This window comes from Triticum urartu, chromosome 6, assembly GCF_003073215.2.
Source record: "Triticum urartu cultivar G1812 chromosome 6, Tu2.1, whole genome shotgun sequence".
NCBI lineage: Eukaryota > Viridiplantae > Streptophyta > Magnoliopsida > Poales > Poaceae > Triticum > Triticum urartu.
The window spans coordinates 434,194,678-434,222,072 of record NC_053027.1 but is presented as its reverse complement, the minus strand read 5'-3'; the positions used below and the strand labels follow the sequence as shown (position 1 = coordinate 434,222,072).

Genomic DNA, 27,395 nt, shown 5'->3' with positions numbered 1-27,395 from the left:
CTTGTCTCCATCACCATGCACATTCCCGTCCCTTTTTGCGTAGCGACTACTTTAGCATCCTATCTACTCCCACCGACATAACCCTCATAAGAAGGTAGGGTCATGCACAATGCAAGTATCAACAAGGAGGAAATGGAGGCAACCCACCAAAGTGGCTACCATCTCATCATGATTCCGATGCAACAATAATAAAGTGCTATATGAAATGCATAAAAAGGGTTTCATAGGCATGGTCAAAGGGCTGCTTGCCTGGCTCAACAAAGTCTTCTGGGTCTTCAAAGTCTTCTGGTCCAACTCCTTCGTCAGCAACGCAATCTATGGTCACAAAATAACAACGAGAAAATAAGGCAATAATAAAACAAAAAAACCAAAGTGCTCAGAAAAATGTCAACTCATTTTTATTAAATACTAGGTTGAAAACTAAGAAGGGGAAAATTCCTAGTTTTGGATTTGGAGTAGCAGAATAGGAGAAATGGGTTTTCGAAGGTTTATTTAAATGCTTAAAAACACATTTAAATATTTACAGTGAAGAAAAGGTTGTTGGATTTGAATGAAAGTTGCACCATAAATAGGTGGGATTATTACAGGAATTTAGGAGTTGGAATTATTGCATTTGGATAAATAATTAATTATGTGGAATTTTTGGAAAAGCCATAGAAAAGAAAAAGAAAAAGGGCATTGTGCCTGCCGGGCCAGAACAGCTGCAGGGCAGCAGACCCAGCCAGCGGGCCGACCCAGCCAAGCCAGTGCACAGCGCGCGCGCCCGCCCATTTCAAACCTAACGGCCCGGGGCCCGCAGGACAGAGAGAGAGAGAGAGGGGGGCGTGGGAACGAGGGAGAGGATGACAGGCGGGGCCCGCCTGTCATCACTAACCCGTGGACAGGGGGGTCGCGGTGCTCACCGGCGACGATGTAGGCCACAGCGAGCTCCGGCGAGTGCGGGGATGGCTTCAGGGGGCTGCCGCACGTCGGTGGGTGGTGGACTTGGCCGGCGGGGGTGCCTGGTTCGCCGGTGACGAGGAGCTGCGGCGGAGGAGCTTCGAGAGGCAGTGACTCCGGCCGTTGCCGGCAGCTACAGAGAGGAAGACAAGGGGGGAAATGATCAGTAGGGTGCGGTGGCTCCAGATTGGGGTAGAGGAGGAGCGGGTGAGGCCTGTACCTCGGGAACTCTGGTGAGCCGAGGCGGCGGAGCTCGAGCTCGAGCTTGATCTCGAGCTCGAGCGGCTCTGGGGACAAATGGGTGGTGCGGGAGGTGGATTAGGAGTGTGGGGGAGCGACAGGGAGTGATAGAGAGGCTCGGGGTCGCCTTTTATAGGCTAGCCGAGGTCCACCGTAGGCACGGCCTGCGGGTGTCCGCGGGATCGGCTCGGGTGTCCGTTAGAGAGGGAATGGGGGGCTCGGGGGTGTTCGTGAGAGTGGTCTAGGGTGCTAGGGAGAGAGAGGAGGAGCGGGGCGAGCTGCAGGCGGGCCATAGGAGCGGCGCGAGTATTGGCCGAACGGGGCGGCGTTCTGGCGCGAGCTGCAGGAGAGAGAGGAAGGCGCGGGAGCAAATGGGCGGCCTGCTGGCGTGGAGCGGACGTCGAGGGGCATCGACTGGCGCGCGGGGGAGGCTCGACGTGGCCGGGAGCCGCGGCGTCAACGGTCAGGTGCCCTGCCAGGCGCTCCAAAGCGCGACTTTGGCCGGCATCCGCGGCTTTCCCGCATCCGCGCGCGTCCACTTGCGTCTGGCAGCTGAAGGGGGCATGGGCAAAAGCTGGGGAGTGCCTTGGATGCTCTGAAAGGCTGAGAGGAGAGAGGGAGGCTGAGAGAGAGAGAGGAATCCACTGTCCAGAGAAGAAAAATGGGGTTCTCCCCCCCTTCATCATTTCTTCCTCGGGCAGCAAAGCTCACAGGTGCTAGAGGGGGACTAGGAGGGCTCGTGGTAGAAAGTTGAGCCTACAGAGATTAGTGGAAGAGGCCAAAATGGGATTTTTGTAAAGTGGCAGAAGGTGTTTGATGCTGGTTTGGGCAAGTAGATGGTTTCCATTTGCCATGAGACTCCACAGGGTGGAATGACACATATAATTAGGGTCTTCCACCAATTTTGAGCTTATTTGGGTAAAGTTGCCAATGCAACTTTTGTAAACCCTAGAAATTAGCAGAAATGTACTTGTGCAGATCTAGTTGATCAAATCATTTCTCCTTGATGCACCACTTGGTGTAGTGGCCTCATTTGGTCATATGAACATGATCACAAAAGTTGGGGTCAAGGAGAGAAAGTTGGTAGTACAAAGTTGTTCAAATTTGATTCTGGTCAGAGAGAGTTTTGGTGCATTTTGGTGAACCAAACTGACCTTAATTGAGATGAGGATTTGCAAGGTGACCACAATATGCATTTGTGACTTTCTGGATTTTCCTTGGATTTTTATGAAAATATTTCCTGTAGAAATATTTCAAATCCTTGAAATGGGCAGAAATAGTTTTGGGAGGTTTTGTCCAATATTCTGAACATGACCATGTGTTGAAACTCCTATATATGGAAAATATATGTCCACTGAGTTTCCCTGATTTTTCTCAAATATTTTTGGAACATTAAAATAATTTTTCCCTATTAAAGACCATTTCTGGCCTTAAGAAAAAGCTTTTAAATAAAATAGGAAAATAACTGTTAAAATTATATTTTTGTGGTTTATGGGAATCCTATATCTAATAGGTTTCAAATATAGTCTTTGAAATATTTTTCATACCCCAAATCAAGTACTTGTAGTGCAAACCTCAACTCAGGGGTTTTTGGAAAACTAAATTTTGAAAATACTATTTGGCCAAATTATTTTTGTAGGAAAATACTATACTGTACTATACACATGGCATGATCATTGGGCAGAAGTTTGGGGCAAGGAGATGAAGTACAGAAGGTGGATTAGTTGACTTTAAAGAGCACTTAAAAAAATCACTCAGAGAAAACCAACTCCAAAATAAAAGCCAAATAATGCAAAAGTTTTTGTTGGTCCAATTGTTTTTCATGTTTTAATAAAGAAAATGACATGTTACAAAATGCAGGGTGTGACACCAATGCTAGTTTCTGTTTTTTCCTTGTTTTTGAGTATCACAGAAAAGGAATATCAAACAGAGCCCAATTGACGTGAAAATTTACGAAGATTATTTTTGGACCAGAAGAAGCCCATGGAGTAATGGAGAAGGGCCAAAGGAGTCCCGAGGCACCCACGAGGGTGGGGGCGCGCCCCCTACCTCGTGGCCGCCTTGTGAACCCCCCTGACTTGTCCCCGACACCAACGCCTCTTATATAACCCCAAACTTCCAGAAAGAAACCTAGATCGGGAGTCCCGCCGCCACAAGCCTCTGTAGCCACCAAAAACCAATCGGGACCCTGTTCCGGCACCCTCACCGATGGCCATCTTCATCATCCTGGTACTCTCCATTACGAGGAGGGAGTAGTTCACCCTCGACGTTGAGGGTATGTACTAGTAGCTATGTGTTTGATCTCTCTCTCTCTCGTGTTCTTGATTCGACACGATCTTGATGTATCGCGAGCTTTGCTATTATAGTTGGATCTTATGATGTTTCTCCCCCTCTACTCTCTTGTAATGGATTGAGTTTTCCCTTTGAAGTTATCTTATCGGATTGAGTCTTTAAGGATTTGAGAACACTTGATGTATCTCTTGCATGTGCTTATCTGTGGTGACAATGGGATATTCATGTGATCCACTTGATGTATGTTTTGGTGATCAACTTGCGAGTTCTGTGACCTTCTGAACTTATGCATAGGGGTTGGCACACGTTTTCATCTTGACTCTCCGGTAGAAACTTTGGGGCACTCTTTGAAGTTCTTTGTGTTGTTTGAATAGATGAATCTGAGATTGTGTGATGCATATCGTATAATCATACCCGCGAATACTTGTGGTGACATTGGAGTATCTAGGTGACATTAGGGTTTTGGTTGATTTGTGTCTTAAGGTGTTATTCTAGTACAAACTCTAGGATAGATCGAATGGAAAGAATAGCTTCGTGTTATTTTACTATGGACTCTTGAATAGATCGATCAGAAAGGATAACTTTGAGGTGGTTTCGTACCCTACAATAATCTATTCATTTGTTCTCCGCTATTAGTGACTTGTAACATCCCAAATTTTCAATTTGGAATGTTATACACTAGATCATCATTGCATATCATAATTTATTTGCTTTTGGCTTTGATCCTAGAAATTCTACGCAACTCATGGACCCATGGAGAGAGTTGGGGATTTCGTTATTTCATATTTGAGTTTTCTCAAATTTTGAGAATAGGATCATTTGATTTTAATTATTTTATCATCAATTATTTCTATTACAAAAATATGAGAGAGGGAATAAAATGACTTTCCCAAAATAAAGAAATATTGAGGATTTAATAATAAAATCAAATAAGATTTTATTTCGGAGTTTTTCGTTATTTTATTTGAATTTAGGAAAAATGTGCGTTTTTCAAAATTGCATTTAGGCCCCAAATAAATGTTCATCTTGTGCGGCTTGATTTTAGAAGTCCGGGAAAATTTATTTTGAGATTTTTGGAGTCCGTTTAGTAATTTTTTTTCCTGCGCGGAATATTTTAAAAAAAACGCAACCGACCTACGGGCCGTGTCCGACCTGGACACTAAGCCCGTCCAGCCTTTATAAGCCGGGAGCCCGGCCCGGGAGCCTCCCCAAACCCTAGCCCCAGCCCCGCCGCCGCCTTCGCCGCCGCCGCCCCGCGCCGCCGCCGGCCGCAGCCCTGCCGCCGCCGCTGACCGCCGGAGCCCCGCCGCCGCCGCCGGATCTGTCGCCGGAGTTTGCCAAGTAGTTTTTTTAGACGCCGGTTTATTTTTCGAAAAACCATTCGGTTTTTCGGACGGTTTTGTTCGTTTTTTTGTTTCGGTTTTTTTAAATAGATCGGTTTTTCCGATTTATTTAAATAGCGAGCATTCGTTCGTTCTAGCGAATGTTCGTCGTTTTTCTTTTCTCGGATTAAATCCGCGATTTTTCTGATAGCGATTCCTGATCCAATTTTCGTTTTAGTATAACTTTTCGCTCGTTTATCGGAATCAGGCGATTCAAGCGCCTGGAGTTTTGTCTCGAAACCCTCTATCCGTTTAACCAACTTAAACAAGTTTTTGCCACTGTAAAAATTGCCCTAGATCCAGAATAGTAAACGAAGCCTGTTTCTTTTGCCGTTTGACTTTCGTTGCTTCGTTTGATTTGATTCTTTTTGCAAACCGGAGTTCTTAAGTTGAACTTTCTGGTTAGATCTCTTATTTGAGTTTTACCTGTGCATTAGATGAATACTTATTGTATGCTTGTTTGTTTGTCTGTGATAGAATACCCGGAGTGCGCCGCCTGTTACTTCGAATCTCTAGGTTTCGCGGATCATCAGCAAGGCAAGTAACACTTTGATCATACCTCCTACTACCCAGTTTTATTGCATTAGATCAATCCTCAAACATTGCATGATTAGGATCTAATTAAATTGTGGGATGGGAAGTAGTTGAGGTAGTACTTATTACCTGTTGTATTATCAAACCTTTGGGAGTTACTTCTACGTTTGCCTATTATGCCATGCTATGCTAGTAGACATGGATTGGGTGAGTGATATCCATGACAGATGTGAGTTTGTTAATTTAATGGTTTATCTAAGGTGGCAACTTAAACACACATCTGGGTGGATTGAGGTACCTGGGTATTCCAGGATTGCCTGTTTTTCTTTATGGACCGCCACCCAGGCCCAAAGGGATCATGAGATTTTTCATACTAGAAACTTCCGTGTGCAGCCACAAGCTATTATGGGCTCTAGCATAGTTGATTAAGTCGTGCGAACTCTTATAGGGTAGACTAGCAGATGTAGGGGAAAGTAGGTGTAACGGTCTATCCATCGTAAGGTGCTAGCGCTTCTGAAAGACTATGTCTCGGTCATCCGTTTCTCAAACATCGTGTAGTGCGAGAAACCAAACGGAGGCAATCGAGTCTTGTGGGGAAAAGTGCGCAAACCTCTGCAGAGTGTATAAACTAATCATGGTTAGCCGTCTCCCCGGTTATGGACATCTTGAGTATCTAGTACTTGGATTATCATGTGAATCTCAACATGTTACTCTAATTTAATTTTGTTGGGTTTTGTTTAATGATGATGCTTAATTGGGATTGAGAATGCTATCAACCATTCTCAATCTCAGCAAATGTGAGTTTTGGTTGAAGGAAGTAGGATTCCTCGGACACGTTATATCCGGAGAAGGAATAGCAGTTGATCCCACTAAAGTTGATACCGTGACCAAGTGGGAAGCACCAACCACAGTGGAGAGATCCGGAGTTTCCTTGGACTCGCAGGATACTACCAGAGATTTATTGAGAATTTCTCCAAGATTGCAAAACCTATGACAGAGTTGTTAAAGAAGGATACCAAGTTCATATGGACTGAGGAGTGTGAGGCTAGTTTCCAAGAGTTGAAGAAACGCTTGGTTACTTCACCAGTGCTGATTTTGCCAGACCAGACCAAGGATTATGAGGTGTATTGCGACGCTTCACGACGAGGACTTGGAGCAGTGCTTATGCAGGAAGGGAGAGTTGTTTCATATGCCTCAAGACAACTGAAACCCCATGAATTGAATTATGCCACCCATGATTTGGAGTTAGCAGCCGTAGTGCATGCATTGAAAACATGGAGACATTTCCTCATTGGAAATCATTGTGAGGTGTACACGGATCACAAGAGTTTGAAATACATTTTCACGCAGAAGGAGTTAAACCTCAGACAAAGGAGATGGTTGGAGCTCATCAAGGATTATGATATGAGATTGCATTACCATCCCGGAAAGGCTAATGTAGTAGCTGACGCATTGAGCCGTAAAAGCCATGTCAATACACTAATGACGGGATAAATACCAAAGGAGTTAGCCGAGGATCTTCGTGAGCTATGTTTGGAAATAGTTCCGAGAGGCTATGTAGCAGCATTGGAGATTCAGTCAACTTTGATGGATAGAATCAGAGAAGCTCAGAAGACTGACAAGGAGATTGCCTCTATAAAGGAGAAAATGAGCGAAGGAAAGGCTAAAGGATTTCGTGAGGATGAGCACGACACCCTATGGTTTGAAGACCGTGTTTATGTGCCCAATGACCGGGAGATCAGGAGGTTGATTCTGCAAGAGGCACACGATTCACCATATTCGATTCACCCAGGAAATACCAAGATGTATTTGGATTTGAAGGATATTTTCTGGTGGACCGGAATGAAGAAGGATATTGCGGGGTACGTAGCAGTATGTGATGTATGTCAGAGAGTGAAGGCAGAGCATCAGAAGCCAGCAGGATTGCTACAACCATTACCGATACCCGAATGGAAGTGGGATAGGTTAGGCATGGATTTTATCACGGGATTACCCAGGACTCATTCAGGCTATGACTCGATTTGGGTTGTAGTTGATCGGTTGACTAAAGTAGCTCATTTCATCCTGGTAGAGACCACTTACACCAGTGCTAAGTTGGCAAAGATATACATGACCAGGATTGTATGCTTACATGGAGTTCCGAGGAGTATAGTATCAGATAGAGGAACCCAGTTTACCTCAAAGTTCTGGAATCAGCTGCACGAAACTTTGGGTACCAGGCTAGAGTTCAGCACAGCTTTTCATCCACAGACAGATGGACAGACCGAGAGAGTCAATCAGATTTTGGAGGACATGCTGAGAGCTTGTGCGCTAGATTATGGATCTAGTTGGGACGACAATTTGCCATATGCAGAATTCTCTTACAACAACAGCTATCAATCCAGTTTAAAGATGGCCCCTTTCGAAGCCTTGTACGAAAGGAGGTGCAGGACACCGTTGTCATGGGATGAAGTTGGAGACCGCCAGTTGTTTGGACCTAATTTTATTAAGGAGTCTGAACAGAAGGTGAAATTGATTCGCGATAGGCTCAAGGTAGCTCAATCCAGGCAGAAGAGTTATGCATATTCTAAACGCAAGGAGACAGTTTACGAAGTCGGAGACAGAGTTTATCTTCGAGTATCCCCACTTCGGGGAATAAAGCGCTTTGGTGTTAAGGGAAAGTTAGCGCCACGATTTGTAGGACCACACCGAGTATTGGAACGTATGGGAGAAGTGGCCTACAAGTTGGAATTGCCCGAAGGATTGTCAGGAGTTCATGATGTGTTCCACGTTTCTCAGTTGAAGAAGTGCCACGCGGAGATGGCTGACATACCGCTGAGAGATACGGTACCACTGGAAGCAATTCAGTTGGACAGTGATTTGACCTATGAGGAGAAACCAGTTAAGATTCTCGAGTTTGCCAGCCGAGTCACCCGCAGCAAGGTTATCAAGTTTTGTAAGGTTCAGTGGAGCCACCACACGGAGGATGAAGCCACCTGGGAGCGAGAGGAAGATTTGCCCAAGGACCACCCTCACCTATTTTCTAGCCAACCCGAATCTCGAGGGTGAGATTCATCTTAAGGGGGGTAGGTCTGTAACATCCCAAATTTTCAATTTGGAATGTTATACACTAGATCATCATTGCATATCATCATTTATTTGCTTTCGGCTTTGATCCTAGAAATTCTACGCAACTCAAGGACCCACGGAGAGAGTTGGGGATTTCGTTATTTCATATTTGAGTTTTCTCAAATTTTGAGAATAGGATCATTTGATTTTAATTATTTTATCATCAATTATTTCTATTACAAAAATATGAGAGAGGGAATAAAATGACTTTCCCAAAATAAATAAATATTGAGGATTTAATAATAAAATCAAATAAGATTTTATTTCGGAGTTTTTCGTTATTTTATTTGAATTTAGGAAAAATGTGCGTTTTTCAAAATTGCATTTAGGCCCCAAATAAATGTTCACCTTGTGCGGCTTGATTTTAGAAGCCCAGGAAAATTTATTTCGGGATTTTTGGAGTCCGTTTAGTATTTCTTTTTTTGTTTTTCTGCGCGGAATATTAAAAAAAACGCAACCGACCTACGGGCCGTGTCCCACCTGGACACTAAGCCCGTCCAGCCTTTATAAGCCGGGAGCCCAGCCCGGGAGCCTCCCCAAACCCTAGCCCCAGCCCCGCCGCCGCCCCGCCCCGCGCCGTCGCCGCCGCCGACCGCCGTCGCCGATCACCGTGCCGCCGCCGACCGCCGGAGCCCCGTCGCCGCCACCGGATCTGTCGCCGGAGTTTGCGGGGTAGTTTTTTTTTAAAACCGTTCGGTTTTTCCGACGGTTTTGTTCGTTTTTTTAGTTTCGGTTTTTTTAAATAGATCGGTTTTTCTGATTTATTTAAATAGCGAGCGAGCGTTCGTTTGTTCTAGCGAACATTCGTCGTTTTTCTTTTCTCGGATTAAATCCCCGATTTTTCTGATCGCGATTCCTGATCTGATTTTCGTTTTAGTATAACTTTTCGCTCATTTATCGGAATCAGGCGATTCAAGCGCCTGGAGTTTCGTCTCGAAACTCTCCATCCGTTTAACCAACTTAAACAAGTTTTTTCCACTGTAAAAATTGCCCTAGATCTATAATAGTAAACGAAGCCTGTTTCTTTTGCCGTTTGACTTTCGTTGCTTCGTTTGATTTGATTCTTTTTGCAAACCGGAGTTCTTAAGTTGAACTTTCTGGTTAGATCTCTTATTTGAGTTTTACCTGTGCATTAGATGAATACTTATTGTATGCTTGTTTGTTTGTCTGCGATAGAATGCCCGGAGTGCACCGCCTGTTACTTCGAATCTCTAGGTTTCGCGGATCATCAGCAAGGCAAGTAACACTTTGATCATACCTCCTACTACCCAGTTTTATTGCATTAGATCAATCCTCAAACATTGCATGATTAGGATCTAATTAAATTGTGGGATGGGAAGTAGTTGAGGTAGTACCTATTACCTGTTGTATTATCAAACCTTTGGGAGTTACTTCTACGTTTGCCTATTATGCCATGTTATGCTAGTAGACGTGGATTGGGTGAGTGATATCCATGACAGATGTGAGTTTGTTAATTTAATGGTTTATCTAAGGTGGCAACTTAAACACACATCTGGGTGGACTGAGGTACCTGGGTATTCCAGGATTGCCTGTTTTTCTTTATGGACCGCCACCCAGGCCCAAAGGGATCATGAGATTTTTCATACTAGAAACTTCCGTGTGCATCCACAAGCTATTATGGGCTCTAGCATAGTTGATTAAGTCGTGCGAACTCTTATAGGGTAGACTAGCAGATGTAGGGGAAAGTAGGTGTAATGGTCTATCCATCGTAAGGTGCTAGCGCTTCTGAAAGACTATGTCTCGATCATCCATTTCTTAAACATCGTGTAGTGCGAGAAACCAAACGGAGGCGATCGAGTCTTGTGGGGAAAAGTGCTCAAACCTTTGCAGAGTGTATAAACTAATAAGGGTTAGCCGTGTCCCCGGTTATGGACATCTTGAGTATCTAGTACTTGGATTATCATGTGAATCTCAACATGTTACTCTAATTTAATTTTGTTGGGTTTTGTTTAATGATGATGCTTAATTGGGATTGAGAATGCTGTCAACCATTCTCAATCTTTAACAACTACCATGATAGTTAAATAAAATTTATTCCTTTGCAGTAGGGAAAATTTAGCTTTACGCAAAACTGTAACCATAGAGCTTTCCACCAGCCAAATATGCATATAGTATAGCTGTTTCATTCCATTACTCTCTATGTGTTACTTTGCCAGCATATTCCATGTGCTCACCCGTTTCGGGCTGCAACGTTAATGTTGCAGACTTTTCAGACGATGATTAAGGAGTTTTTAGGTCGTGGTTCTATACTAAGTGATGCCGTTGGAGTTGATGGACTCACTTATCTTCCAAGCCTTCCGCTGTTATCGTTATTAGATGGCCTTAAGCCATATTTATTGTAATAAGTTCTCTATTGAGACACTCTATGTAATAAGTGTGTGATTGCTACTCTGTTATAAATCCTTCAAGTATTGTGTGGTGTCAGCATTACTGATCCAGGGATGACACCTAAGCACAGAGATCAGACTGTTTGAGGTCTGGTCGCTACATGACTTTGGAGTGACTCTTTGTTGCATGTTGAGGGATAGTTATATGATCTAATTATGTTATCCTTGTTGAGAGAACTTGCACTAGTGAAAGTATGAACCCTAGGCCTTGTTTCAACACATTGAAATATCGTTTACGCTCACTTTTATCATTATTTACCTTCCTGTTTTTATATTTTCAGATTACAAAAACCTATATCTACCATCCATATTGCATTTGTATCACCATCTCTTTGCCGAACTAGTGCACCTATACAATTTACCATTGTATTGGGTGTGTTGGGGACACAAGAGACTCTTTGTTATTTGGTTGCGGGGTTGTTTGAGAGAGACCATCTTAATCCTACGCGTCCCACGGATTGATAAACCTTAGGTCATCCACTTGAGAGAAATTTGCTACTATCCTACAAACCTCTGCACTTGGAGGCCCAACAACGTCTACAAGAAAAAGGTTGTGTAGTAGACATCATTGGGCGCCTCCTAGTTCGCCCTCCCCTTCCATATTCGTCTGGAGGGGGAAGAAAGGAGGAGGGAGGAGAGAAGGAAGGGGGAGGCCGAATCCCTCCCCTTCGTTTCCATCTTCTCCTCTTTCCTTCCCCCTTATTTCAGCCTACATGGGGCGCACCAGCACCCTAGGGGCTGGTTTGTCCCCTTCTTCGCCCATTAGGCCCATGTAGTTGCCGGGGGGATGCCCGGAACCCCTTCCGGTGACCCGATCTGTACCCGGTACCCCCAGAACACTTCCGGTGTCCGAATATCATCGTCCTATATATGAATCTTTACCTCTGAAACATTTCGAGACTCCTCGTCATGTCCATGATCTCATCCGGGACTCCAAGCAACATTCGGTCACCAAATCACATAACTCATATAATAAAATCGTCATCGAACGTTAAGCGTGCGGACCCTACGGGTTCGAGAACTATGTAGACATGACCGGGACACCTCTCAGGTCAATAACCAACAGCGGAACCTGGATGCTCATATTGGTTCCCACATATTCTACGAAGATCTTTATCGGTCGTATCGTAATGACAACATACCTTATTCCCTTTGACATCGGTATGTTACTTGACCGAGATTCGATCGTCGGTATCTTTATAACTAGTTCAATCTTGTTACCGGCAAGTCTCTTTACTCATTCTATAAAACATCATCCCACAACTAACTCATTAGTCACATTGCTTGCAAGGCTTATTATGATGTGCATTACCGAGAGGGCCCAAAAATACCTCTCCGATACTCGGATTGACAAATCCTAATCTCGATCTATGCCAACCCAACAAACACCTTCGGAGATACCTATAGAGAATCTTTATAATCACCTAGTTACGTTGTGACGTTTGATAGGACACAAGGTATTCCTACGGTATTCGGGAGTTGCATAATCTCATAGTCAAAGGAATATGTATAAGTCATGAAGAAAGCAATAGCAAAATTTAACGATCATTATGCTAAGCTAACGGATGGGTCTTGTCCACATCATTCTCCTAATGATGTGATCCTGTTCATCAAATGACAACACATGTCTATGGTTAGGAAACTTAACCATCTTTGATTAACGAGCTAGTCTAGTAGAGGCTTACTAGGGACACTGTGTTTTGTCTATGTATCCACACATGTATCAAGTTTCTGGTTAATACAATTCTAGCATGAATAATAAACATTTATCATGATAGAAGGAAATATAAATAACAACTTTATTATTGCCTCTTGGGCATATTTCCTTCAGCAAGCAGGAGTCGGTCGATGTGTGGAGTAATAGTAGTACACGCAGAATCATTTCGGTCTACTTGACACGGACGTGATGCCTATATTTCACAATCATTGCCTTAGATGCCATCATAACTTTGCGCTTTTATATCAATTGCTTGACAGTAATTTGTTCACCCACCGTATTATTTGCTATCATGAGAGAAGCCTCTAGTGAAACCTATGGCCCCCGGGTCTATTTTCCATCATATAAGTTTCCGATCTACTATTTTACATCTTATTAGTTTCCGATATACTATTTTGCAATATTTTACTTTCCGATCTATAAACCAAAAAACCCAAAAATATTTTACTTTATCGTTTTTTAGTTTCATCTATCTCTATTAGATATCACTTTTGCAAGTAACCGCGAAGGGATTGACAACCCCCTTTATCGCGCTGGGTGCAAGTTGTTTGATTGTTTGTGAAGGTATTGGTGATTTGTGCGTTGTCTCCTACTGGATTGATACTTTTGTTCTCTAACTTAGGGAAATACTTATCTCTACTTTGCTGCATCACCCTTTCCTCTTCAAGGGAAAAACCAACACAAGCTCAAGAAGTAGCAACTGCTAATACTTGCAGATATTCTTCGACCCGCCTTGTGTCGAATCAATAAATTTGGGTTGAATACTCTACCCTCGAAAACTATTGAGGTCCCTTATACTTATGGGTTATCATGGACCCTCAAAACTCCACTGTATGTCCGGACCACTTTTGCCATCCAACGAGGACCTATACATGTCCGTTTAGCAGTCCAAGCGTATGGATTTCAGTATCCAAACGAACGTGGGGTTGGGGCTTTGCCGAAGTCCGGACATCCACTTGACCAATCACATGCATAGTCCCTCTCTTCTCTCTTTCCTTCCAACTGCACATGCATGGTCCTCATCTCCTCTCTCTCCTCTCAACTGGACACTAAAGCACAAATATCCCACCACATGCATGATCCCTGCCTACTTTTTCTCCTCCCAACCAAATACTTTCTGATTAATATTTGATGGCTCCCACCCACATCATGTCTGCAGACCACGTCCGAACATAAAAACAGACATATACCAGAGCAATTTATGGGTCAGCGTTGGAGATGCCCTTACATTCTTGTATTTTTTACTGGAAGCATTCAAGTGCTTAATTTTTTTGTGAGATCATTCAAGTTCTTTAGGGAATATCCAACGCTGCCAACCCGCAAACTTCCTACAAGCGAGATCATTCAAGTGCTTTAGGACGTGTTGTGCCATTCAACGCGGTCATGCATCAGTCCGCAGGGTGGTCGGGCGCACTTTCTCCCGCAAACTGGAGACAAACGTGGAGGGGGTTTTGCGGGTGCCCGGACAGCACCCATGCCCGCTTTTGACCACCCTGGTCCACCCAAAACCCTCATCCCTCGCCCGTTCATGTTCTCGCCTGACCCAGCTCCCCGCACTCATCCTAACATAGAGCAGCTGCTCCACATTGAAGTCAACCCAGAGCGGACGTGACCTCTCACTGGCTCCGCCAATGAAGCAGCGCGCTGGCCGAGGGCGCTGCCTGTTGCACATCTGGCTGAACACGCCTCCTCGCCAAATCTAAATGTCTCCACTAAACTCGCGCTTGTGCCGACAAATCTACTCCTGCAACATGCCCGTTCACGAGCGGGTCAGCATTAACCATAACGCTGGGTAAGCTCCTCCCGTCAACCGACTATTTAAAGGGGGCCAGGCGCCAGGCAAGAATTGCACCACCCCGCCTCTCGCCATCTCCTCCGTCCACAATTCCCTCCACCTTTTCGATGACATCCAACAAGCACGAAGAGCATCTCTCCGACATAAAAATAGTCTTGGTGGCCCGTCAAGCCCGCCGGATACGAGCTAGGCAGCTCGCTGCTCCACCTCCCTCGCCTAGCCCGACGGAGAAAGTTGCCACTCCAAGCCAACACATGCTTTAGCAACTCGCTGTCCAAGCCAGCTCACAGAGGAGTGGCGAGTTACTCCAGGTAGGCACGCGGGCGAGCACGGCAAAACGGGCATCATGGCAGCCATGGACGAGGCCAGCCACCGTGCCATCCGCCGTCAACATTGCAAAGACCGCGCCCGATCGATGGAGAAAAACATGGAGATCGACGAGTCAATGGCCAGCATGTTCGCGCATGTAACCGCCGCCAACATCGAGTGAAAGTAGAACACAGGAGACCACCATCGCTTGGGTCCCAGGAAGGCCACCACCGATGCGTCGCCGATACGTCTCCTATGTATCTATAATTTTTTATTGTTCCATACTATTATATTATCATTATTGGATGTTTTAGCTTCATTTTATAGCAACTTTATGTCATTTTTTGGGACTAACCTATTGACATAGTGCCAAGTGCCAGTTGCTGTTTTTTGCTAGTTTTTTACTTCGTGGAATATCCATATCAAACGGAGTCCAAATACAGCGAAACTTTTTGGACCAGAAGACAACTTGGGAGCCAAGGAAGCACCTGGGGCAGACCCATGGGGCCCACCACCCATCAAGGCGCGCTAGAGGCCCCTGGCGCGCCCTGATGTGTGGTGGGGCCTACAAAGGTCTCCTCCACCGCCTCTCAGCTCTATAAATACCCCAAATATTTCAGAAACCCTGGGGGAGTGATCGAAACACAATTCCAGCCGCCGCAAGTTCCAGAACCATGAGATCCAGTCTAGAGGCCCTTTCTGGCACCCTGCCGGAGGGGAACACGATCACGGAGGGGTTCATCATCCTCATTGGTGCTCCTCCGATGATGCGTGAGTAGTTCACCATAGACCTAAGGGTCCTTAGGAAGTAGCGATGGCTTCTTCTCTCTTTTTGATTCTCAATACAATGTTCTCCTCGATGTTCTTGGAGATCTATTTGATGTAATGACTTTTCGCGGTGTGTTTGTTGGGATCCGATGAAGTGCGAGTTTATAATCAGATCTATACATGAATATTATTTGAGTTTTCTTTGATCTCTTATATGCATGATTGTTATAGCCTCGTATTTCTTCTCTGAATTTTTGGTTTAGTTAGGCCAACTAGATTGATTTTTCTTGCAATGCGAAGAGGTGCTTTGTGATGGGTTTGATCTTACAGTGTCCTCACCCAGTGACAGAAGGGGTATCGGGGCACGTATATATTGTTGCTATTAAGGATAAAAAGAGGGGGTCTATTCCTACATGAATAGATCTTGTCTACATCATGTCATCGTTCTTATTGCATTACTCTGTTCTCCATGAACTTAATACATTAGATGCATGCTGGATAGCGGTCGATGTGTGGAGTAATAGTAGTAGATGCAGGCAGGAGTCGGTCTACTAATCTTGGATGTGATGCCTATATACATGATCATTGCCTTGGATATCATCATAATTATTTGCTCTTCTATCAATTGCCCAATGGTAATTTGTTTACCCACCGTGTGCTATTTTCCCGAGAGAAGCCACTAGTGAAATCCACGGCCCCGGGTCTATCTTTTATTATATTGTTTTCAGATCTATTATTTCAAAAACCCAAAAATACCTTGCTGCACTTTTTCCTTTTCTTATTTTTTGTGTGTGTTTGCAAAATCTATTTACCCAATCTCATACAATTTAATCTATCTTTTTACCGTAGAGGGATTAACAACCTCTCTTTCGCGTTGGGTTGCAAGTATTTGTTCTTTGTGTGCAGGTACCGTTTACATAGTGTTGCTTGGTTCTCCTACTGGATAGCTAACCTTGGTTTCATAACCGAGGGAAATATTTATCGTAGTTGTGCTGCATCATCCCTTCCTCTTTGGGAAAATACCGACGCATTCTAGCCACATCAGTCGCCGGAGTGCACAGTCGGTGACTTGCCCGGTTCAGCGCAAACCATCGTCGACCCTCGCCTCGGCTTCACAGAATTGGAGTAGGCACCCTTCCCCTCCGACTGAATCGTCCCCCTTCCCCTCCGGCTGAAGCACCCCCTTTGCCACTCCGATGAGCAGCGCAGCCAGACATAGAGAAGTTACGGAGGAAGAGTATACCTCCGAGGCTTTCGGCAGTCCGATGAGCGGGCTTCCGGACATGGAGAAGACAAAGGGAACCACTATGGCCGGCCATAGAGTAGTGTAGTGTATTTGTGTCGTGAGAATGAATCTTCGTGCGACCGTATGTGCACATAGTTTTACCTTTTTAGTTAAAATATGTCTAAATTGAAAATGTTTTCATCCAGTTTGTATCAAACCCGCTGTGTTTACATGTATTTCGTCTAGTTGATTCAAAGAGTAGTTGGAATATATACGGGTATTGTTCGATGGCCGCCTTCTGTGTCCGTGCACGGATGCAGAGAAAGTTTGCAGGTCGGTGTTGGGGCAAATTTGACAATTTTGACCTCGGGACGAAATCAAATCACAGAATGAACTACCCGTGAAACTATTTCACGCGGCTGACCTTTTTGTGTGGCGCCTGACCCTATGGTGCAGCGCCTAGCGCTTGGGCGTTGCACGTCAGTCCACCGTGGCAACCCCTGGGCCCACACCCACCACTGCAGCGCCTCCGAGCTAGGCGCCACACATGTAATGTGCAGCGCCTAGGGCTCGGGCGCTACACTGTGACTTATCCAGCCGCTTGGCTGGCCCCCCCTCCCCCACTCCCCCACCCCCACACACGCCAACCCGAGCTTTCCCCCCACTCCCCCACCCCCACACACCCAACCCGAGCTTTTCCCCCTCTCCCCCTCTCTCCCCCTCTCAAATCCTCTCCCAAATCTTGCAAATTTGAAGAATTTGTCCATGGATTTCGAAGTCAAACCCTCCCTCAAGGTAATCTTCTCCGATCCCCTTGTTTTGATCCAAGTAATGTTATCAAATTGCTCATTTGTTGCTAGTTTGGGGAAACCCTAGTTTTGTTTGGATCTAGAGATTTGCATGGAGATGTGAGATGTTTGTTTGCCAATTTCCTATGACTAGGCTTGTTAGTATGTTAGGGTTATTCTTATGGGTGTTCTTATGTTGGTGCTAGGGTTAGGTTTAGGGCTAGGGTTATGGTTAGGGTTAGGGTTGTTATTTCATATATATTTTAGGGTTTGCATTCCGTGTTAATCCTTGGATTACTACTCATGGAAGCAATGTTACGTTGTGTTGTTTGAATGCTTATAGGGATGGGAAGAACATGTGTGTTTGTTCATCATGGGGACAAAGACGACGACTAGTTCCTTGAGCGCTTTTTGGCTCCTCCCCCTCCTATTGGCTATCTTCTTTGCCTTCCTAGAAAGAGCAACCCACTCCGGCTCCGGCTCCGGTTCCTCCACGTCATCCACATCGTCATCCACATAGTCATCCAAAGCCGCCATCCGCGAGGTGCTGACCGTCCTTTTGCCTCTTTGGGTGAAGTCTTCAGGTGTGTATTTATTGATTCCCTTCCTAGGCTTTAACTGGTATGCAGACCGAACTTGATAGGTCCCCAAGGTCATATCATCAGCAACCTATTACAAAAAACAAAAGATATGGAAAGACCCTGTGTGAGGATATAGTTAGCAATGCATCAACAATTGAATATATGCTCATGACATACCTCTTGGGTGACCACACCCACATCCTCATCCTCCAAAGGATCAGCATGGCCAGAAGTGGGATCTGATGGTGTCGCCGACCTAGACTGTTCTGGTGATACATACTCGGGGTCACGACAACTGAAAAGGTTTGATAGCCGCCTTAACCTTTGGCCTTGGCGCTGCAACATGTACAAATGAATGAGACATCGAACGTAAAAACACATGTTAAGTGCTAGTTTGAAGGAGATGTGAACCTTAATGAATGCTCGAAGTGCACCTTCCCCATCTCTTTTCCCAACCGGGGTTGTTTCCAGAATAGTCTCGGTCTCATCAGCTGCTTTCTTGATCTGGGCACGCTATGAACTGAAACGGCATTAACATGTTAGGCAACCGAAGATGTGAGTAGTGCAAATGGAAAAGAAAAAGGGCAAATACCACAAAGTTCATCATTGGAGCTGAGGGGACTGGGTTGCCTTTCCTGACTAATGCATTGTACTTGTGTTGGGTTAGCTCATTGAATACGGTGGGATCTTCCAAAATCTCCTCGGAATACGCCGGCTTGCATACCTCCACACTGGTACTTGCAAGAAACCATGTGAGATAGTTGTTGAACGCGATCGGGAAGTGCTCACGAAGTTGGGCTCGTTTTCCCGCCTTAGCTTGCTCCACACGAAGCGCGAACTGCACGACATACTTCCTGTGATGCTTGGCCCAATCCTGGATCTTCCGCTGCCTTTTCCTATCCAACCTGCAAGTTAGAAAAAGAATATTAGCACCATCGAAACCGCCGAGAAGCTACTAAGTGCTCAAGGTTAATTATATCTTACACGTGTAGCAACTTGTCTGTGTCCTCCCACTCCGACGGGTGTGGTTGGAACAAACCAAACTAGCAGAACACCCAATGTGGTAGGTGAAGCTCAACCGCCCAGTTGCATATGAGTGGGCATCGTATATGCCAGAGATCCCTATCCCTAGTGCACATCGGATTAAGCCTGAACACTATAGGGTTACCAAAACTCTCTCCTTTTCCATGCGGCTCCCATTGCACCTTCAAAATGGGATATAATGCAAAATTGATATCGAGTTATGATAGAAGCATGACAATCACTTATGCAATGTCGAGTCACCTGCTCTGGCGTGATCGCGCCTAGCTCGCTCTTGTACAACTTGTACATGACCGAGGGATCATCCTTTGTCTCATTTAACACATCCCACTTGTAAGCCCAAGTGGGGAGCCGTAGTTGGGTCGTCTTTGCCGTCCCAATCCTCGTACTTCACGGTCTTCGGTCGTCCAACCGGCAAACGCTCCCAGCTCCATATGGAAAGTGCAAGCATACAACCACCAATACCTCTAGATGGCCTACAACAGGCTTCGTCCAACTGCACATAAAAAAGAACATGGTTGAATTAACAGCAAGATCGCATTGATAATGTAGCAATGAAGTGAAAAAGAAACAACTTCATACCTGTCTATACAAGTAAGCCAGTGTTGTCGAACCCCAACTCCATTTGCTATCGAAGACGGTCAACGCCTTCAGCCACATCCATGGAGCATTTTTGCCTATGCCATCAGCAAACATAGTCCTGGATATAACGTACCACATGTAGACACGAGCATATGTCTTGACCTCATCCTCATTTGCTTCCTCGGGGCAAGTACCAAAGTTCCATGCAATTCAGCCAAAAGAAGCACCGGCCGCGACTCTTTCCTTCTTCTTGTCTTCTACTTCTGGTTCCCGAGGCTCCAGAGGAACCATACCGATAAGGGCATGCATCTGCGCACGCCACCCATCAGAATCGGTGTTCATACATAGAGGATTCCCCTTGATAGGAAGACCGGTGATCATAGCAATATCCTAGAGCGTCACGGTCATCTCCCCGGTCCGAAGATGGAAACTGTGTGTCTCCGGCCTCCAACGATCAATAAGTGTGGTGATTGCTGCAGGATTGTGGGGTGGCGTCGACTGGCTGACCAATTGAATGAAAGGGAGAAGTCTTGTCTCCCTTACATACGGTGTGTATCGCTCATCATAGCGCATCCCCCAAGATTGACCCCGTGAGACCGAAGCTTCAGAGGTGCAAGCTCCTACAAACAAACAAATCATAAAATTACATATGGGGCATTTGTGTTTGAAATAAACACGAAATTCATAGCACCGGCCACTTTCATTATTACCCGCTGCTCCACCGACATAGTGTACGACCGGTGTTGTTTGTCCCAGTAATCATCGAGAAGCCAAACCATCCTAACAATTTGAAACAAAGTTTTCTTGTCAACACGATTATCTTTTGAATACAAATAAACTAAAGTACGCCTACTATATGCAAAATTCAAAGCATATGTATTCAAAGCATTCTTGTCAATACGGATATAATTTCAACACAAATAAACTAAACTAGGCCTACTTCATGCAAGATTCAATACAAATATCTTTTCCATAGAAATAACATGTCAACCTATGTATCCAAACCATATATCTTTTCAATAATATCAACTCCACTAGGGTTGCAAAATTAGGTATCTAATACATGCAAGATTCTAATACATGCAACATTCTAATCTAATCAAAGCAAACAAGGGTTCCCCGAAATCTTCAAAATACTCCCTCCGTAAACTAATATAAGAGCGTTTAGAATACTAAAATAGTGATCTAAACACTCTTATATTAGTTTACAGAGGGAGTAGCATACATTATATGGATAGAAAGAAGGGGATCGGAGGAGAGTACCTTCTAGGATGGGTTGGTGAAGGAATCCACAGACCAAATCGTCAGATCTGAAGATTTTGGGAGAGGTGATTGAGAGGGGGAGAGGATAGGGCCGCCGCCGCGGCTTCTTCTGTTTCTGTAATCGGTGGTGCAATGGGGTGGGTCGGGGAGGAGAGGGCCGCCGCGGCTGGATAAGTCACAGTGCAGCGCCCGAGCGCTAGGCGCGGCTGGATAAGTCACAGTGCAGCGTCCGAGCGCTAGGCGCGACACATTACATGTGTGGCGCCTAACTCGGAGGCGTTGCACATTACATGTGTGGCGCCTAGCTCGGAGGCGTTGCACTGATGGATGTGGGCACAGGGGTTGCCACGGTGGACTGACGTGCAACGCCCAAGCGCTAGGCGCTGCACCGTAGGGCGCAGGCGCCACACAAAAAGGTCAGCCGTGTGAAATAGTTTCACGGGCAGTTCATTCTGTGATATGATTTCGTCTCGAGGTCAAAATTATCAAATTTGTCCGCTGTTGACGATGTCCTAATAATCAAAGCTTATTTTTTTTCTTTGACTCAGACCATCTGTGCGGCTCTGCCCACCGCTGCAACCAAACGCACTATCCGATCGTATTCCATGGGCTGCGCTATCCATGCCTCCGTCAAAGCAACGTGAAATTGACCACCACGCCTACCGCATGGTGTGTAGATTATTATGCAGCTCACTTAAGCAAGTGGAGATTATTACGCAGCTCACTTCGGCAAGTGGAGACCCCTCAAAGAAAAAAAAAGAAAAAAACTTAGTCAAGTGGAAAGAAAATAAACCGGGTGGTAGGTGATCTGACCCACCGCCAAATAATGGGGTTGGTGAGGTGAAGTGCTTCACCAACGACCACAGCACAGGTTGTGCAGTCCGACGCTCCCACCAGCCACACGCACGACCTCGCACCGGCCTCCGCCGCTATATAAGGCGCAGCCGGGATCTTGGTACAACGCCGTGCATACATTCCGCCTCTTCCCTCCCTCCTTCGGTTCCTCGGCCTCCCGATCGAGCAGTAGAAGCAGCGCAAGGTTGGCCTCCCTGCCCCACGCCCTGTTCATGTTTCGATCTTCCATGTTTAATTCATCGTTTTTCTTCATCATACGTGGGTGGCGTAATTACTAGTACTAGATTTCTCGTGATGCGAAGAACATGGCTAGTTCGTTATGAGTTGGCAGTAGCACGTCCTGAACATGGAGAATATTAGTCTGTCGTCGGCGACAGTCCCCAAGAGAGGCGAAAGGGGGTGACCCCGTCTTCCTCGTTCGCCGACGGCGAGGCCCCGGATCATCTCTCCCCCGCTTGTCGCTCCGGCGACGGTGGGAGGGGGGAGGAACCCCGGGTCCTCTGCGCCAGTGTGTAGAGAGTAGGAGTAGGTGTGTGGGTCGCGCTGTCAAGCCGGCGGCGCTACGTCCAACAAGTGTGCCGCGGCTCCTCGTCGGAGCGGCGAGCTTGGTGTATCCGGATCCGGGCGTACTCGACTTCGCTATGGATTTTTGTTCCTCCGGCTGCGTGGTCCTCACGGCGGCTGTTGGCTCTTGGGTTCCTGTGTGGCCGGGTGGATGTGTACGGGGAGTCGCCGGCTGGTGCTGCTTCTGATGGAGACGGCGGTGGCGGCTTCTGTTCTGGCGCAGGGTTGATTAGTCGTCGGCAGGCGGCTCCGGTGTTTCTCCTCGACGTGGTCGACCGGGGACTTCGGATCTGAGGCTCGTTGGGCAGGGGGTGGCCCCCAGACGATGTGCCACAGTGAGATGTGTCCCGCCTCGGGCGGCGGGTCTTCGGCCCGAAGCTCTCGCCGCTCCTTCCTCCGATGGCGGCTTAGACGGCGGCAGATGCAGGATGGTTGACCAATCAACCCCCTCCGGGACATATTTGTTATTTTTCTTGTTTTGGGGTGCTTTTTGCTGCTCTGGCTTATTTCCAGGCTGTGAGGCGTGTGCTGCTGTATATTGGTCATCAGAGCGTCTATATTCTCTGTACTTGGGACAGTACCGTGATTTTAGTCGCCTTTTCTGACTAATGGAAAAATACACGGGGTAATTTCTCGTTGGAGTTTCATTCTAATTGTCGGAATTTCTTCTATTTGCAGGGCACCGCTAGCACTAAAGGAATGGCGGCCGAGACGTTCCTCTTCACGTCCGAGTCTGTGAATGAGGGCCATCCCGACAAGCTCTGTGACCAGGTCTCCGACGCCGTCTTGGATGCCTGCTTGGCGCAGGATGCCGACAGCAAGGTTGCCTGCGAGACTGTCACCAAGACCAACATGGTCATGGTCTTGGGCGAGATCACCACTAAGGCCACCGTCGACTATGAGAAGATCGTGCGCGACACCTGCCGCAACATCGGCTTCATCTCTGATGATGTTGGTCTCGACGCCGACCGTTGCAAGGTGCTCGTCAACATCGAGCAGCAGTCCCCTGACATTGCCCAGGGTGTTCACGGACACTTCACCAAGCGTCCCGAAGAGGTCGGCGCCGGTGACCAGGGCATCATGTTCGGCTATGCCACCGACGAGACCCCTGAGCTGATGCCCCTCAGCCACGTGCTTGCCACCAAGCTCGGAGCTCGCCTCACCGAGGTCCGCAAGAATGGCACCTGCGCCTGGGTTAGGCCTGACGGAAAGACCCAGGTCACTGTCGAGTACCTAAACGAGGATGGTGCCATGGTACCTGTTCGTGTGCACACCGTCCTCATCTCCACCCAGCACGACGAGACCGTCACCAACGACGAGATTGCCGCGGACCTCAAGGAGCATGTCATCAAGCCGGTGATCCCCGCGAAGTACCTCGATGAGAACACCATCTTCCACCTGAACCCGTCTGGCCGCTTCGTCATCGGCGGCCCTCACGGTGACGCCGGTCTCACCGGCCGCAAGATCATCATCGACACCTATGGTGGCTGGGGAGCCCACGGCGGCGGTGCCTTCTCTGGCAAGGACCCAACCAAGGTCGACCGCAGTGGCGCCTACATTGCCAGGCAGGCCGCCAAGAGCATCATCGCCAGCGGCCTCGCACGCCGCTGCATTGTGCAGATCTCATACGCCATCGGTGTGCCTGAGCCTTTGTCTGTGTTCGTCGACTCCTACGGCACCGGCAAGATCCCCGACAGGGAGATCCTCAAGCTCGTGAAGGAGAACTTTGACTTCAGGCCCGGGATGATCAGCATCAACCTGGACTTGAAGAAAGGTGGAAACAGGTTCATCAAGACCGCTGCTTACGGTCACTTTGGCCGCGATGATGCCGACTTCACCTGGGAGGTGGTGAAGCCCCTCAAGTTCGACAAGGCATCTGCCTAAGAGCATGGCGTTCTCTTGGTCTGCCGCCTCTCAAGTTCGTCAAGACGGGATCATGTTGCTCCTGGGAAGTGAGAAGAAGCATTAGACATTGAAGCGACGCTCTACACTGGTCTTGTTGTATGGTAGTCAGTGCTAAGTTTCTTATTGTCATTTCATATATTTATCCTTTCCATTTTGAGTCGCTGAAACTGCTGAGCGATGTGCAGTTTGCTCTGTTAGTCGCTCTGTCACTTTCACTTATCATATTCTTTGTTGTGTAGTTCCCTCATAATGCTCTTTCTTCCTGAGTCTTGGAAAGATAATAAAGAGCGATGTGTAATTCTATTGCTCTGTTCTCCCCAAATTGTCATTATTTTAAGCAGTACTAATTGAGATACTATCCAAGGTTTTGGATCATGGTTTTGTCCAATTGGTGTAAGCCCAACTTAAGCAAAAGTGGTTTCATGAGATCTGAACTGCGAAAATAATATTGATTCACTGGACTCTGTTCTTGGCCCACACTGGGGCTCAAGAATCATATCAGCATTGATTGGGTTTGGTGTAAACTACAAGGATGGTTGGGCGCGCTTCGCTGCACGGTTGGTGTTGTTGAGAATTCATAAAGAAGTTTGGTGTGTGGAGATGATGAAGTGTTTTTTGTTTATAATGAAGTATTTGATAGTCTCTTACCGAGGTATAATTATGTGTTATTTGTAAACTAATACACACATATGCAGGAAAGTTTCTTGTAGAATTCATAAATAAAATTCTTTGGTTTGGTGTGTGGAGATGATGAAGTGTTTTTTTTTGACAACCGAAGTGTTTTTTGTTTATAATGAAGTATTTTGATGGTCTCTTTCTGATGTATAATTATGTGTTATTTGCAAATTAACCCACACATATGCAGGAAAGTTTTTTGTAGTGATGATGCAGTGTCGCATGTTGATGCGAGACTGATTTATTTTCATAAGCTGGTTATGAATTGATTTGAGAAATCATTGACCAATCAAAATCATAATTCATATTCAAAATTGAACACCTCACTTGAATGAGGGAGCTTCTTGAGAAATTGTTGACCAAGATAAAATTGGGAACTCAATCCAAAGTCATATTGGTGCTACAAAGAGCGTCCGCCAAACTAATATATTTTTATAAACATGTTGTTACCGATTGATTTGAGAAATCATTGACCGGTCCAAATCATGAACTAAATTTAAAATTGAACGCCTCATTTGGATGAGAGAGCGTGTAGAAAAATTATTGACCAAGTCAAAATTGGGAACCCAATCAAAAACACCAATGTCATCGATTGAATGGGAGGCCTTTAACCCCTAGGAAGATTGATATAGTAGAGTTTGTTCGGAAAACTATTGAGTTGATGCTTCCTACGAATGGTTTTTCTAGAAAACGCTCTTTAGTGAGTCTAATTCTTGTGTGCAAATCACTGACACGTATGTCAATCCCTATTCGCTTCAATGCATCATTTTGAGCGTATGACACTGAATGTTTGTTCCCCATGGCAATCTGAGCGAATGACACGCCCCTGTCTTATCCCTTAACCTCCCCTCAAAATCACAGCCAGATGACAAAATGTGCATCTAAGCATGGCAATTTTCAATAATCTATCTGATGTGGCATGACAATGTCGTTCTGTCCGCATGGCAATTCCTCAAGAAGTAGGCAGAATTTCTTTTCATATAGCATGGCAAGTCTCTTATGGAGCATTGCAAGCCTATCTGATATAGCATGAAAATTCATGAACATGTGTGGCAAAATTTTCTGTTCTTTTTAGCCTGACATTTCTCTATGTTGCATCATGATAAATTGCTAAAACACATGTCAATTTACTCTGCTGCAGCATGAAAAATTCCTAATATTTTTTTCTACTAGCACGGCATTTTTTTCTTTTCAGTGTGGAAAAATTTTCTATACGTTAGAAGTGCACTCTCTCATGATGTTGTTTGCTCAAACGAGCCTCCTATGCAGAATGTTCGTTCGCTCAGATGACCTCCTGAGAAAACATCAATGCAGTATTGATGTTCATTTAATTTGCCTTTTTATAGCAATCCTAGTAATCAGTCCACACATATAGCAATCCTAGAAAGACAATCCTCAAAGCAATCATCAATGGCACGAGTAGCTGGTGCAGGCCCTTGGCTCTGCTCTAGGTAGATAGCCACCCTTCCCCTCTTGCGCCGCTGGCCGCTCCGGCCGCGGCGGCCACCTCCCCCGCGCCTAGCATGGGCGCGCCGCCCCGTCGTTCTGCTGCCGCCTCGGATCCGTGGGGCTGCCCAGCTCCTCACTCGGACCCGCGGGGCAGTTCGGCGCCCCCCTCTCCCATCCCGCCCGAGATCCGGGGCCCTAGTGCGTCTTCAAGCCCGGATCTGGCGGCCCCGCCTCGTCTGCTACTGCGTGGTGAATGCTCCAAGGCGGCTACCTCCGAAGACCCGGCGGATCACCGCTCCCCCAGTTGCGCAAAAACGGCAAGGCCGTCCTGGATCCGCTGGTTTCTTCAAAGACGAACGCGTCTCCCCGTGAGGACCGGCGGCCGGACTTCAATGCGGTGGGTGGTCGGGAGGCCTTCTGCGGCCGCTGCTTTCGCTGCCTCAGCAAGCACCACCGTAGGAAGGACTGCCATGACCCTCTCCGCTGCGTGATCTGTGAGTTCTTCGGCCACTTTGCTAGGGAGTGCCCCCAAAATTCACGCAACGCCCATGGCGGCCCTGCCTCCAGTCGGATAGGTCCGCTCCCGTCTCGCACCTTTGCCCACGCTCGGCTGCACTTCCCCCCCCCCCCCCCCCCCCCCGCCGCCGGCCGCACACTCCCCACCGGCCGCTGACATGGCTGAGCTCAGTCTGGTCGACCCGGCCAGGCGTCCGCGCACAAGCCACAAGGTCGGCGAATCCACCCCGGCCATCGAGCAGAGCGTCTTCTTCCTCCGCCGCCATGCTTTCACGCTGCGCGCGCTCGACGGGATCAGCACCACCTCACCCATGGCGGTGGGCCATGCGTTTGAGGCGCGACTGTGCATCTCACCGCACCACCTGCGGGTGACCGCGCATAACCCGTAGGACTTCTTCGTCATCTTCACCCAGCCAGCCCACCTTGACAATGCGATGCGCCGTGGCACCCTGCGCGTCG

The 27,395-nt window shown here is 46.7% G+C and overlaps 1 protein-coding gene across 1 annotated transcript; it reads left to right on the top strand.

Moving 5' to 3' along the window:
• Window positions 1-21,774: 21,774 nt before the first annotated feature.
• Window positions 21,775-24,599, top strand: LOC125514022 (S-adenosylmethionine synthase 3). The gene is made up of 2 exons (XM_048679268.1): window positions 21,775-22,011; window positions 23,070-24,599. Exon 2 carries the CDS (start codon window positions 23,091-23,093, stop codon window positions 24,273-24,275), a length of 1,185 nt encoding a protein of 394 aa, XP_048535225.1. The 5' UTR covers window positions 21,775-22,011; window positions 23,070-23,090; the 3' UTR covers window positions 24,276-24,599.
• Window positions 24,600-27,395: the final 2,796 nt, after the last annotated feature.

What these genes read in the sequence shown, in the direction of transcription:
- LOC125514022 (XM_048679268.1), top strand. Translation starts at nt 23,091, where the DNA reads ATGGCGGCCGAGACGTTCCTCTTCACGTCCGAGTCTGTGAATGAGGGC.